Source organism: Enhydra lutris, unplaced genomic scaffold (genome assembly GCF_002288905.1).
Source record: "Enhydra lutris kenyoni isolate GAN:26980312 unplaced genomic scaffold, ASM228890v2 scaffoldscaffold12, whole genome shotgun sequence".
Lineage (NCBI taxonomy): Eukaryota > Metazoa > Chordata > Mammalia > Carnivora > Mustelidae > Enhydra > Enhydra lutris.
The window spans coordinates 53,922,911-53,935,644 of record NW_019154096.1 but is presented as its reverse complement, the minus strand read 5'-3'; the positions used below and the strand labels follow the sequence as shown (position 1 = coordinate 53,935,644).

The following is a 12,734-nucleotide window of genomic DNA, read 5'->3' as shown; positions in this document are numbered from 1 at the left end:
CTCCACACATACCTCACAACACTAATTCCTGCACCTGTAGCCTTTTAGAGTCCACAGAAAGTACCTCTCTTTCCCATAGCATAACCTACCCCTGGCAGGAGATCGAGACACTGGTTCCGGAAGGATTGGAAACCTACCTGACCTCAGAGAGGTCCCCATGTGAATCTCTATTCCACATCCTTAGAGGAGATGAGAGACAGGGTATTAATATCCCAAAGATTATACCAAATCAGCTGTCTTTTTGCTAGATATTCTTACAAGTTGAATTAAGAATTTTTTTTTTTTGAATCAAGAATTTCTAATTTATAGACATCTTAGTTAACCTCAAAGTGCTTTCCTTGCAGGGGATTCCCTTTAGTTTCTAAAGAAAGTTTCTTTGAGAAATTATGTTCAGTATGGATATGGTTTGTGTGTCTACTCCAGCCACATTCCTAAAGCATCCAGGCCAAAGGATCAGATGGGGTGGACCCAGGCACCACGGAGCAAGTGACACAAAGGGTAATAGAGACTTCGTATGTGGAATGGCTACCTTTCTTTGTTCTGTTTCTGGAGAGGGGCCACCAAGTGGTAGGTTCTTCTCTAGGGTACCATTATGTGGTGGCTAAGCTTCACTATCCATAGTGGGGGCATCAGGCTCTCTCTTCCATCACTGTAAACATTGACAAGATCAACGCAAGAGTATGGTGTCCAAGAAAGAAAAACTTACTTCCAGAATCCATCATTTTGTCATCTGTGTTTCCTGTTCACATTATCACACAACTATCTGCTCCATAAGTCCTTGGATTTCTTTGGGTCACAGCCCCTCTGAAGGATCTGATGGAAGTTAGGGACCCAATGTCCAGAAGAAAAAAAATGCACACTTTTTCATATGTTTTTGTATCCCTGAAGCCCGGTCACAGACCTTAAGTTAAGAACATGTGGTCTAGTCTTTCTCTCAGCCTTCCATTGTACAGAAAAGGAAACAGGCCCAAAGAGGGGAGAGGACATGCTCAAGGTCACCTAGTGAGTTTATAGGAGGATAGAGACTAGACCCAGTCTCCCAAGTCTCTGCCCAGGGTTGCCTTGGGACATAGTAAAGATTTGTGAGTGAAAGTTGGATGCCATGCATAACATGCGTAGTCTAAACAAGTTGACACTGTGACAGGTTCTCATGGTACCCTATACTTTTCCTTTGTGGCACTTCTCTGTTTGTTACTGTATATTTTTTTGAGTGATTGTCTTCTTTGATACCATAAGCTCCTGAGGGCTGCTTGAGTGCCTAGACTAGGTTTCCTGCTCCCCCCCCCGCCGATCCTATTCTTGAGGCCTATCATATAATGGGTATTCAATAATTGTATGAATAATTGTATGATTGGATGAATGAGCATGGTGAGTGTATGTATGTATCTTAGGTATGGAGACAGTCTCTATGTTTTAGGGTACACTCAAGTTTAAGGGAAGTTGAAGTCTAAGGCTGGGTGAGGTGAGAACCCAGAGCCAAGGCACACAAATGGGATCCAGAAATAAACAGGAGGCGGGCATTCTGATAATTTTTTTCTGGCCACTGGTTGGGTTCTGAATGTTGTCAGCTGTTCCATCTCAAAACACTCCTTTCATGCCTTCTGGTATTTCATCCTCTCCTGGTTTCCTCTTACCTTTCTGGCCACTGCTTCTCAGCACTTGCTTGAATACTCATCCTTTTCAAGTGGAATTCTTATGTTGAGCCCCATAGCTCAGACCTGAGTCTCTTCTCCAAATCACATCCAGTCCCATGGCTTTAAACACCATCTATATGCAGAGGATTTCTAAATTTATATCCCCAGAATTCTCCTCTGAGCTTCAAAACCCACATATCCAATTGGCTATTTGACATATTCATGTGGACCTGTAATGGTCAAACTTAACATGTTTATTTTTTGAAAGATTTTATTTATTTGACAGACAGCGAGTCCAAGCAGGAGGAACAGCAGGTGGAGGAAGAGGGAGAAGCAGGCTTCCCACTGAGCAAGGAGCTGGACTCAGGGCTTGATCCCAGAGCCCTGGGATCAGACCTGAGCTGAAGGCAGACGCTTAACTGAGCCACCCAGGAGCCCCACTCTTTTTAATTTTTTTAAGATTTGTATTTATTTATTTGACAGAGAGAGAGAGAGAGAAACTTAACATGTTCAAATGTTCAAAATGGAGCTTTGTGGGGTGCCTGGGTGGCTTGGTCGTTAAGTGTCTGCCTTTGGCTGAGGTCATGATTCCAGGGTCCTGGGATCCAGCCCCGCATCGGGCTTCCTGCTCTGTGGGAAGCCTGCTTCTCTCTCTCACTCCCCCTGCTTGTGTTCCGTTCCCTCTCTGTCAAATAAATAAAATCTTAAAAAAAAAGAAAAAAATGGACCTTTGATTCATGCTTTTTCAGTCTTCCCTACTTAATAAATGATACCATCTACCTGGTTGTTCAGGTCAAAATTTAGTAGTCTTCATTTCTTCCTTTCCCTCTACTCCTTTATTTTATTATTATTTTTAAAGTAATCTCTGTGCTTAACGTGGGGCTTGAACTCACAATTCCCAGACTCTACCAATTGTGCCAGGTAGGCACCCCCTCCCTCTACTCATTTAATCAATGATGATTCCACACCACCAAAGGTGCAGTGCCTCTCTCTGTCTCCACTCCTAGGCCATACCATTATCATGGCTCACTCGCAGATTGCTGCTTATTTTTCCATCTGAGGTGGCCCTTCCTTGCTGTGGTTACTCTTTATCACATCACTTGATTTCCTCCTTTCATGGCACTTATTACAAACTGAGACCCTGTGTATGTACTGAATTTATTATTGTATGTTTCCCTAACCAGAATTTAAACTCTGTGAATGTAGGGCCCTATCTCATTCATTCCACAAATATTTATCATAGGCCTACTAACCTCTGGTTTCTTTTGGAGGTACTAGGGGGTAGAAGTATGGTTTGGAGAGAGAGTGTGTGGCAGAAATTTAAGTTTGAGAGGTGTAGATATGGAAAGTGGATCTTGCCTGGGCCATGGATTCCAGAGTGTGGACAGCAGATGAAATAGTGGCTGCTGATTTGCTAGCAGTTGACAAGTGTGACGCAAAGATGAAAGCGTCATGAGACTAAGGGCTGAGGTTAGCCGGAATGATAACCCCAAATACTCCAAGGGACCACAATATCCACTGAAGCTTCTTATGGCTTCAGCTGGCATCACAAGAGGTCCCCTAAGAAAACACTTGCCTCTAACCCCCATCTCAACACTTCATGACTAAAAAGAAAGAGGGATTATAAGAGCCCCTGGAGCTACAAGTTGGGCTGCCGCTGGAGGAGCTGAAGATGATACCGACATTACTAAATCTTAATGATCCGAAAGAGACCAATGCTCCTTTCACATGTACACCTCGCAAGCTGAAACAGATCTCTTAACCGACATAAATGTAAATAAAGTGTCTATGACAGGGCTACACCGAGCTCTGAGCACAAACGGCCGGCCAAAAGAGGACCCAAGCCCATCTAGGGCCCAGGAAATGATTCCTTAAGGAAATGATGTTTATGCTAAGGCCCAAGAATCTCACTTCTTCCTTAAACACAGTTCACGCTCCCCAATCCCAAAGATGCCAGGCCTTTTCACCCCTCGCCACAATTGTACCATCTGTCCCACCAACCTGGAGTGCTCTCTTCGCTTCCTCTCTACTCGGTCTAACTCCTACTCATCCTTTACGTTCCAGCTCAAAAGGAAAGCCATGGCTGCCACCTCTCTCCAAAGGAGGATTAAGTTAGTTCCTCCTCTGAGCTCCAGCAACACCTGGGTACACCGTGTGGGGGCTGTGCATGTACTTGCTTGTCCCCACCACCATATTGTGAGCTCACAGTGGCCCAAGGGCCCAGGAAGAGGGAAGCTCAACTGGTCTCCGCCGAGCGAAGCAATGAACTAATGACTTAATTTTTAAAAGGGGTTAGCGCCCAGCTGTGGGTAGGGGGAAATGATTCAAGGCAGAGGGGTGAGCTGAGCTCCTCCGAATGTTGTCTTCAGAGAACCGATCCTGGGTCAGGCTGATGTAATGAGACAACCTATTAGAAGAATCTCAATAGAAAATAGGTCAGTTTCTTCCTATCTCTTTAAGAACTAGAGGCTTCGTTTCCGCGCCTGCGCATTGAGAGAGTAAACACCTCTTTTTCACCCTCCTATCCCATCCCTATTGCCCCAACTGGCTGCAGCCTCCTCCCATACTCCCCTTCTTTAGAAGAGGTAATGGTCTGTTCCAGAGCGCCGGGCTTGTTCTAGAGGGAGGCGAACATAAATGGTACGCTCCATTACCTTCAATACCTTCCGCTTTTCTCGTCTCCTCTGTTCTATTTCCCCCTACCAAGTGAAGCTCAATAGGCTGGCCCAAAAGGAGGAGGGGGAGTCGGGCTGAGAGGACCGGTCTGAGCCGGTCTCCGGCGCAGGCGCAGTGCGGATAAACAGGAAGCGGGTGGTGGAGGCAGTGTTGGAAGAGACCTAAGGGCTTAAGGGGGCAAACGGCGGAAGAACTAAAATTTTCCGGAGGCACTAGAGGCTAACTGCGAGCAAGAGACGGAGGTCTGGCTATCTGCCTCCAGGGGACGAGAGGTCGCGGCCTCGCTCTCCGCTTAGGCTTCCGGCTCCCCAGCTTAGGCTGAGGCAGCGGCTGACAAAGGGCTCGCGCCGGTGCCGCCGCCCTTCTCATCCGGGCATTCGGGTCCCTGCGGAGAGGGAGGGGGAAGGGTAGAGGGGGAGGGGAAGGAGCAGGAAGGGCGCGCGCTTGGAGCCGAGGCCCTTTCCAGGGCTCCGGGCCGGCGGCCCAACGGACGGAGGCCGAGGAGGACCCGCAGAGGTGGCGGCGGCCGCGGGCAGGAGGATGGTGCAGAAGGAGAGCCAGGCGGCGCTGGAGGAGCGGGAGAGCGAGCTCAACTCCAACCCTGCCGCCTCCGCGGGGGCATCGTTGGAGCCACCAGCAGCTGCGGCCCCTGGAGAAGACAACCCAGCCGGGGCCGGGGGAGCAGCGGTGGCCGGGGCGGCAGGAGGGGCTCGGAGGTTCCTATGTGGCGTAGTGGAAGGTGAGCGCTCTGGCGCGGTCTGGGCGACGGCGTTCTCCCTCCGGTTTCGCCCCAATACTAACACAATCTCTCTTCGTGAAGGGGGTGCTTTAGGAGGTCTTAAAAGGGGGTCACTTTTTTGGCTCCGAAACTTGACCTTCTGTAGACGAGGGGAGAGGTGAGACGGTGGGCACGTCTTCCTGGCGCTCGCCTCTCCCTTCACGTTGTTATGCAGCGTTGAATTCTCCTCTGGCTATTAACTGGCCTGACCCCACCCGCCTTGGGCTGGAGCCAGGCCTGCTCCTGCGGAGGCGGCGGTAAGGAGCCTGGTGTTAGGCTCGGCTCTGAGTTGTACGTCTTTGTACCCCGAGATCCTATTCCCTAGAGTGGTCTCTTCAAATGATAAAACGTATGTAGTGCTGCTGTCCTCACCCTTTGGGGAAACAAAAAATCAACCCTTTGGGAAAAAAAAAATCAACCTACACAGATGTGCTTATATTCTCGGAGTGAAGAGACTCACGGTCGGCCTAGGGATTTACAAATTCCTATTTGCTCAGTTTTTTTGTTTTTGTTTTTTGCTGGCTTGTCCGCATGCCCCCACCCTTTGGAGTTTCTTTAGCAGCCTAGAAAATTGTCCTCTGCCAGCTGCTGTGCTTTGGCTCTGGGGGATGGAGCTTTGGCTTTAATAGTATCAGAGATACAGAATTTGAATTTAGGGACTGCAGAAGAGGATTAAAAATGCCCTTCTGACTCTCCTGTCCCATTTCGAAAAAATGCCGACCTTTTTTTTTTTTTTTCTTTTCTTGGCCTGAAGACTATCATAGTTTATGAATATAGTGCATAAATGTTCTACTGAACATTATATGAAATCTCCAGTTAACTTGCGTTACTGATTTTTCTTGAATACAGAACGTATTTTAATTTTTAGAAGTCTTTGGGCCTACCTAGACTTTCCTAGCTGTTTGCTTTATTAGTTGTCTCTAATATATAATGGTGTGCATAGGGGTAACGCTGTATAAAAATTAGTCTTTACGAAAAACCAAAAAGGTACGGAGAATTAGAAGGGTTGCCCTGTTGGTTGAAAGCTTCAGCTTTTCCAATGTTAGCGTGTATATTCATTTGAAGGATGGGTGGTGGTTGTGGTTGTGGTATTTTAGATAAAGCTTAATTATAGGGGAGAACAGATTAATATGTAGCTACAAGTAAAGAGTGAAATAATTCACAAGTTAAAGGTCTTACAGAATTTGGGGGAAAGACAGAATGGAAAACTACTTATATATATTTGATTGGAGTCCTTGTTTTTGAAAACATGATTGCTTTATGTGACTTAATCTGTTGGTGTATTCTTTGGGCTTGTTTCCGTGCAGGGAGATTCTAGAAAAAGTCTGTATTTTGTCATCACAGATTTTGGGGTGGAGGGTTGAGGAATGCTAGGGGATATAAAGAGATCTTAGAGCTAGCCTAGAATGAAGCTGAAGAAACTTACCTGTTACATCTTAAGCGATTACGGAGAAAATCTCCTGGTTTAAGTAAGTTGTTTTTTTTCCCAGAATAGTATTGAAAGGGAACTACTCAGAGAATAGAGTTGTCTGTCATCTATTGTTCCTCCTCTCTCTGTATATATGTTTTTCTTGGTGGCTGAGCACCTGATTTGGGGGGGAGGGGTAGTTCTAAGTTGGTCCCATTTTTAAAACGAATCAAGAAAGGAAATTCTGAAAGTACTGGCAGGATTCCTTATTAAAAATTTTCTTTCCCTCACAGACCTTTGTTGGTCATAACTCATGTAATAGCACTGTTTCCTCTTTGTGGTGACAGTTAACCAAAACCATGAACCTGTCAGCAAAGTTAGGGTTTCTGAAGACAAAATGTTTCTTTTATATATTGGAACAACTCTGAAGGAGCATATAATGGCTGTTCCTTTAAGAGAAAAATGATAAGGTCAAGTGTAGTAGGAAATCTAAAAAGACTTGTATAATACTTACCAAATGTGGATGCCTGGGTGGCTCAGTGGGTTAAGCTTCTGCCTTCGGCTCAGGTCATGATCTCCGGGTTCTGGGATAGAGCCCCCATAGGGCTCTCTGCTCAGCAGGGAGCCTGCTTCCTCCTCTCTCTCTGCTGGTCTCTGCCTACTTGTGTTCTCTGTCTCTCTCTGTCAAATAAATAAATAAATCTTAAAAAATAAAATATGTATATATTTACCAAATGTTTCAAATTACTTGTAAGCGGTAACACTGAATTGTCAAGATTGAAAGTGCTGCAGTTTCATATGCAAGTATGCAAGGAATTTTTGTTTGGTTGTCATTATTCTTGTTTGTGGTGCAGAATAACCATCCTGTCTAGCGATTGGAGTTTAATGCATTACAGAAATTTCAGTTTTAGGTAGTCTCTTAAGTAGGCTGTGTGTGTGTGTGTGTGTGTGTGTGTGTGTAGAGCATTTTGTGTTCATGATACAATCTTAGTATATGTGCTGCTGAAGCCAGCACTGTGTTGGTGATACAATCTTAACCATCCTCATGGTACTCTTGAGAGGTTGTCTTTACCTATTGTAGGTGATTAGACTGATGTGGAAAATAAAGGTTAGGCGAACTGTTAGGTCTGATGAGCACACAAGGGAGCTGCAAATACTAGTTTGGTGCTTATACTACTACTTAAGTCATTCCTCTGCAGATTTGTTTCCTGCAGTATGTGTTAGTAGTGCTTTGCCCTCCCCCCATCCCCCTTCTGGGTCGGTGGAGCAAGTCACATTCTTGAATTTCCAGTCGTTCAAACCTTTGCTCTGGAATTGAGACAACTTGAGATTTTCCTGTTTGGGCCAACTCCACTGTTGAATTTGTTGTGAAAATAAGGCATTTTTGGACCCTTTTATTATATCAGGAACTTAATTAGTTCAATCAGATTTTTTTCTAATTCTCTTCCTGATTTTTTTTTTCCCCTGCCTTTTTACTCTCCCACCCCCCACTCTAAAGGCAGTTTAACTTTTTAAATCTCTCAGGTAGTAATTGTCAGTACTAGTGATTTGGGATATCTTTGCTTCCCCTCTTCCACTGTTTTAAGATTGAGATCTTTTAAAAAGTTAGATTTAGGGGCATCTAACCCTAACTGGGTCAGTCATTAGAGCATCCAGCTCTTGATCTTCGTCATGAGTTGTGGAGATTACTTAAAATAATGAAAAGTTAGTTTTAAGGGCACCGAGCTGGCTCAGTCTGGGGAGCATGTGACTCTTGTTCTTGGGTTTGTGAGTTCAAGCCCCACACTGGGTGTAGGGATTAAAAAATTTTTCTATAAAAGTTAAATTTAAACCTATTTGGTTTTTTGGCAGTGAAAAGAGATGACGTTTAGGCGTTTTAAAAGTGACTGTTGTATAAGTAATAATTGTTAATGGTAGAAAAAAATTAGAAAATTTAAGCAAAAAGGGGTAAAAGTCGTTTTATCAGAGACACCTTAATGTTTTATTAAATAGCCTTCAGATGCTGGTATATTGTACATGGTTTTTTACAAAATGGAATTGTATGTTTTGTAATGTGCTTTACTCAACAGTTTACCACATTTTGAAACTTGAAAATAATTTTATTCTTACTTTGAATCTAGGATTTTATGGAAGACCTTGGGTTATGGAACAGAGAAAAGAACTCTTTAGAAGGTAAATTTTTTACTTTCTGAAGGACAGTCTTAAACCATTAACGTTTCCTTTTGTTTGAAGAAAAACTAACACTGAGTAGGCCTGGTGCATTTTGATGATTTCTCAGTTGCAGAAATTAATTTTGCCTTGGTCTGCTGCCTCTTCTTCTTCACTTATGCCAGGGATTTTCAAAGTTCCCTGGGGAAGCAGTAGGTTTTGGGCTTCACCTGTGTCCTTCAGAGCTGTTTTTAAGACTTTAATATGTTGGGGCACCTCAGTGGCTTAGTGGGTTAATAAGTCTTTGCCTTTGGCTCAGGTCCTGATCTCAGGGTCCTGGGATTGAGCCCTACATCTCTGCTCAGCAGGGAGCCTACTTCCCCCTCTCTCTGCCTGCCTCTGCCTACTTGTGATCTCTCTCTCTCTCAAATAAATAAAATCTTAAAAAAAAAAGACTTAATATGTTAACATTTCTTGGAATACTGAATTTTTTTCTACTGGATTACAGAAAGGTTTAAAGCTGCTGCCCCAGAGTATTATTAGCTGTTTAAGAGATGGAGATGCTCCAAGAAAAGGGAAAAATTGTGATTTATAGCCTATACTTGTTGCCTATTTATACATACATAATCTTCTTTCCCCTTAAGGCTCCAGAAGTGGGAATTAAATACATACTTATATGCCCCAAAAGATGACTACAAACATAGGATGTTTTGGCGAGAGATGTATTCTGTGGAGGAAGCTGGTAATCTTTTTCTTTTTAATCCATAAATTCAGAATGTGTAAGAAAACAGCTATATTTCAAATGTAGTTGTACAAAAATTATATTTCATTTTCTTTTTGCAGGTAGTTTCCTTTTTTTCTTTCTGATAATTCTGTGTGAGTTGTAGTGTAGATTGAAAGAGTAGCACTGACTGCACAGCCATGGTGTGATTCATGATTATGCCAGTTTGACTCCCACCTGTTCTGTAATCATAAATTATACTTTATAACTTTTGTCAGTGGTCTGAACAGTGGGCCACTGGACAAAGAGGTGCTGAAACAGAGCTAGGCCTAGGGCAAGGCAAGTGACGTGCCTGCCTTGGATGCAGATTTTAAGGGGCCCCAAAAGAAATCAGTGATCAAGATAAATAATATCCTATGCAAGTTTTAAGCCAAAATTAAGGCAAAAAAAAAAAAAAATCCATGAACAAGATACCAGAATTTACTTAAGTAAAGACATGATCAGTATCACTGATCCTTTTGCTTCAGACGCAAGTATAGCTTGGTCTTGACCACTTGATTACTTGTTCTGCCTTTCTTTAAAATAAAGACTTCCCCCTAGTCTAGGCCTATACTGAAGTGAAAAGCCATCACAAATTATCCTTGCTATGTGTCATCTTATGTTAAGTACATAAAATTTGTAAATAAGGCAATACATCACAGCATCTCCTTATAAATTAGATAAGTGGTGCTTTTCTTTGGGGACATGTAAATGGGGAAACATTTTTATATTTGGAATTAAATGGTATACACCTGTAGCTAACAAGATACTTGGTTACAGAGAGCAGCCAAGGCACTGAAGGCAGAAAGTTTTCTTAAATTATGAAGAAGCAATTAAAACGTACTCCATCTCCATCTAATGTTTTTGCTTACTACTCTATCTAATTTAAGTGTGTGTTCAACTTAATTATTTTTTGGTGGTGCTGGTAATGAAATTTTATGTGATCAATAATCAAAATATAGTCAAATGACATCTTGAGATACTGCTGAAAGTTATGTAAAGATACATCCTGTGGTATATAGAATAGGATTTTATTTTACTTAGGAAAATTGTCACATTTTAAAAGCTTAAAGGATAAGGATCATTAAGGCCATTACTTAACCCTGCTTGTTAAGAACATGTTTTTCTTTTTTTTTTTTCCAAATTATAAAGTAGTTATGTGTGGATTTTTTAAGAATTTCAGTTGTTCAGAGACTGCAGAAACAAACCATATTAAGTACTATAGGAAATAAAAATGGTTTATATTCAGTAAGAGAAGGGCTTAATTTAATATTAAGAGAAATGGCAGCGAAAGGAAGAGAATGCTTACTGATTTTAGGATGACATTAAGTCACATGAGGTTTGTGGCATTTTATATAGCCTCTTGTCACATTGGATATGACAGTCCTGTAAAACCTAAGGAACTTTTTCTTTCTTGAGCTACTGCAAACTGGAGAGAATGAACTCTTCTCTTTAGTTGAAAGGTGAGGGTTCATTTAGTTTTCTGTGCTGTTTTCTAAATACATGGACTCTCTTCTTTAGAGCAACTTATGACTCTCATCTCTGCTGCACGGGAATACGAGATAGAGTTCATCTATGCTATCTCACCTGGTTTGGATATTACCTTTTCTAACCCCAAGGAAGTATCTACATTGAAACGCAAACTGGACCAGGTAACTTCATTACTTTTTCATTGTTTTCCCCTAAATCAGTATTTGAAACTAAATGTTTTCTGAGTTGCTTTTATGACGTTAAAAGGAAACCAAATTTTGGGGTACCTGGGTGGCTTGGTTGGTTTGTTAAGTGTCTGAATCTTGATATCAGTTCAGGTTTTGATCTCAAGATCATGAGTTCAAGCCCCTTGTTGGGCTCCACACTGGGCACGGAGCCAACTTTAAAAAAAAAAACAACTAAATTTATACTTCTTTGCTTTTGTACAACTTTTTAATTTTAATGCTCTTCATAGAAGGATATTTTGTGAGTCAAGAGAGCTTTATTGGGGTGCCTGGTGGCTCAGTCATTAAGCATCTGCCTTTGGCTCTGGTCATGATCCCAGGGTCCTGGGATTGAGCCAGCATCAGGCTCCCTGCTTGGTACGGAGCCTGCTTCTCCCTCTCCCTCTGCCATTCCTTCCACTTGTGCTTTCTGGCTCTGGCTATCTTCCTGTCGAATAAATAAACAAAATATTTTAAAAAATGCTTAGAAGTGATGCTAAGGAGAATGCTGATAGGGTCCATTTCCAGAGATTCTTAAACTGACTTGGGGTAGGAATATGGACTTCGAGTGGGGACTTATCTCAGAATTGAGGTTGTTCAGAATCACATTTTAAGAAGCTCTGTATATATTGGGTACTTGACTGGATTTGTGACCAAGGTTATAGCAACAGGGTTTTTACCTGTTAGACATCAGTTCCATCGGTTGATACAGACAAGAAGTGTAATTCAGTCTGGAAATGATTGGCTGGTTTTCCAAGATTAGAAGGAAAATAGACTAGGTAGACATGTAAACTGTGGTTTACCATTGAGGTTTACCTCTGTAAACCTGTTGGTAAACCTCATTGGAATCTACATTCTGCTTAACATAAAAGCTGCACACCACAGGGTCCTGGGATCAAGTCCCCCATTAGACTCCTTGCTCAGCAGGGAGCCCGCTTCTCCCTCTGCCTGCTGCTTACCTGCTTGTGTGTGTGCATGTGCAAGCACACTCTCATATCTGACAAAATCTTAAAAAAAAAACAAAAACAAAACTTCACATCTTTTCTGATAAATTTTCTGATACATAATATATACAGACCTGTGCATGTTTCTTTCAGCAAAGGTTTATTTATTTATTTTATTTTATTTTATTATTATTATTTTTTAAAGATTTTATTTATTTATTTGACAGAGAGATCACAAGCAGGCAGAGAGGCAGGCAGAGAGAGAGGAGGAAGCAGGCTCCCCTAGAGAGCAGAGAGCCCGATGCGGGGCTCGATCCCAGGACTCCCGAGATCATGACCTGAGCCGAAGGCAGCGGCTTAACCCACTGAGCCACCCAGGCGCCCCTATTTATTTATTTTAAAAGATTTTTCTATTTTGTGGGGGGAGGGGCAGAGGGAGAGGAAGAGAGACTCCTAAGCAAACTCCACACTGATCTCAGAGCTTGCCTTGGGGCTCAGTCTCTTGATGCTGAGATCACAACCTGAGCTGAAACCGAGTTGGAAGCTTAACCAACTGCACCACCCAGGCACCCCAGCAAAAGTTTTTATTATTGATGGCATTAAGATAATTAAAAATTTAATAAGGAGGTTAAATTTCCATGAACATGCCTTCTTTTTTTTTTTTTTTTTTTTTTTTTTTTTTTTTTTTTTTT

The 12,734-nt window shown here is 42.5% G+C and overlaps 1 protein-coding gene across 3 annotated transcripts in view; it reads left to right on the top strand.

Annotated features, from left to right (window-relative positions):
• The first annotated feature begins 4,442 nt into the window (after positions 1-4,442).
• Positions 4,443-12,734, top strand: part of LOC111144756 (meningioma expressed antigen 5 (hyaluronidase)) — a 27,504-nt gene continuing 19,212 nt past the window's right edge. For 2 of the 3 annotated variants that reach the window (XM_022499197.1, XM_022499194.1), the window contains exons 1-4: positions 4,443-5,049; positions 8,617-8,668; positions 9,289-9,386; positions 10,926-11,056. In XM_022499197.1, the coding sequence (XP_022354905.1) occupies positions 4,851-5,049; positions 8,617-8,668; positions 9,289-9,386; positions 10,926-11,056 (480 nt within the window). In that variant the 5' untranslated portion in view covers positions 4,443-4,850. The remainder of the gene's footprint in view (positions 5,050-8,616; positions 8,669-9,288; positions 9,387-10,925; positions 11,057-12,734) is intronic. The other variant, XM_022499195.1, reaches the window with a different exon arrangement.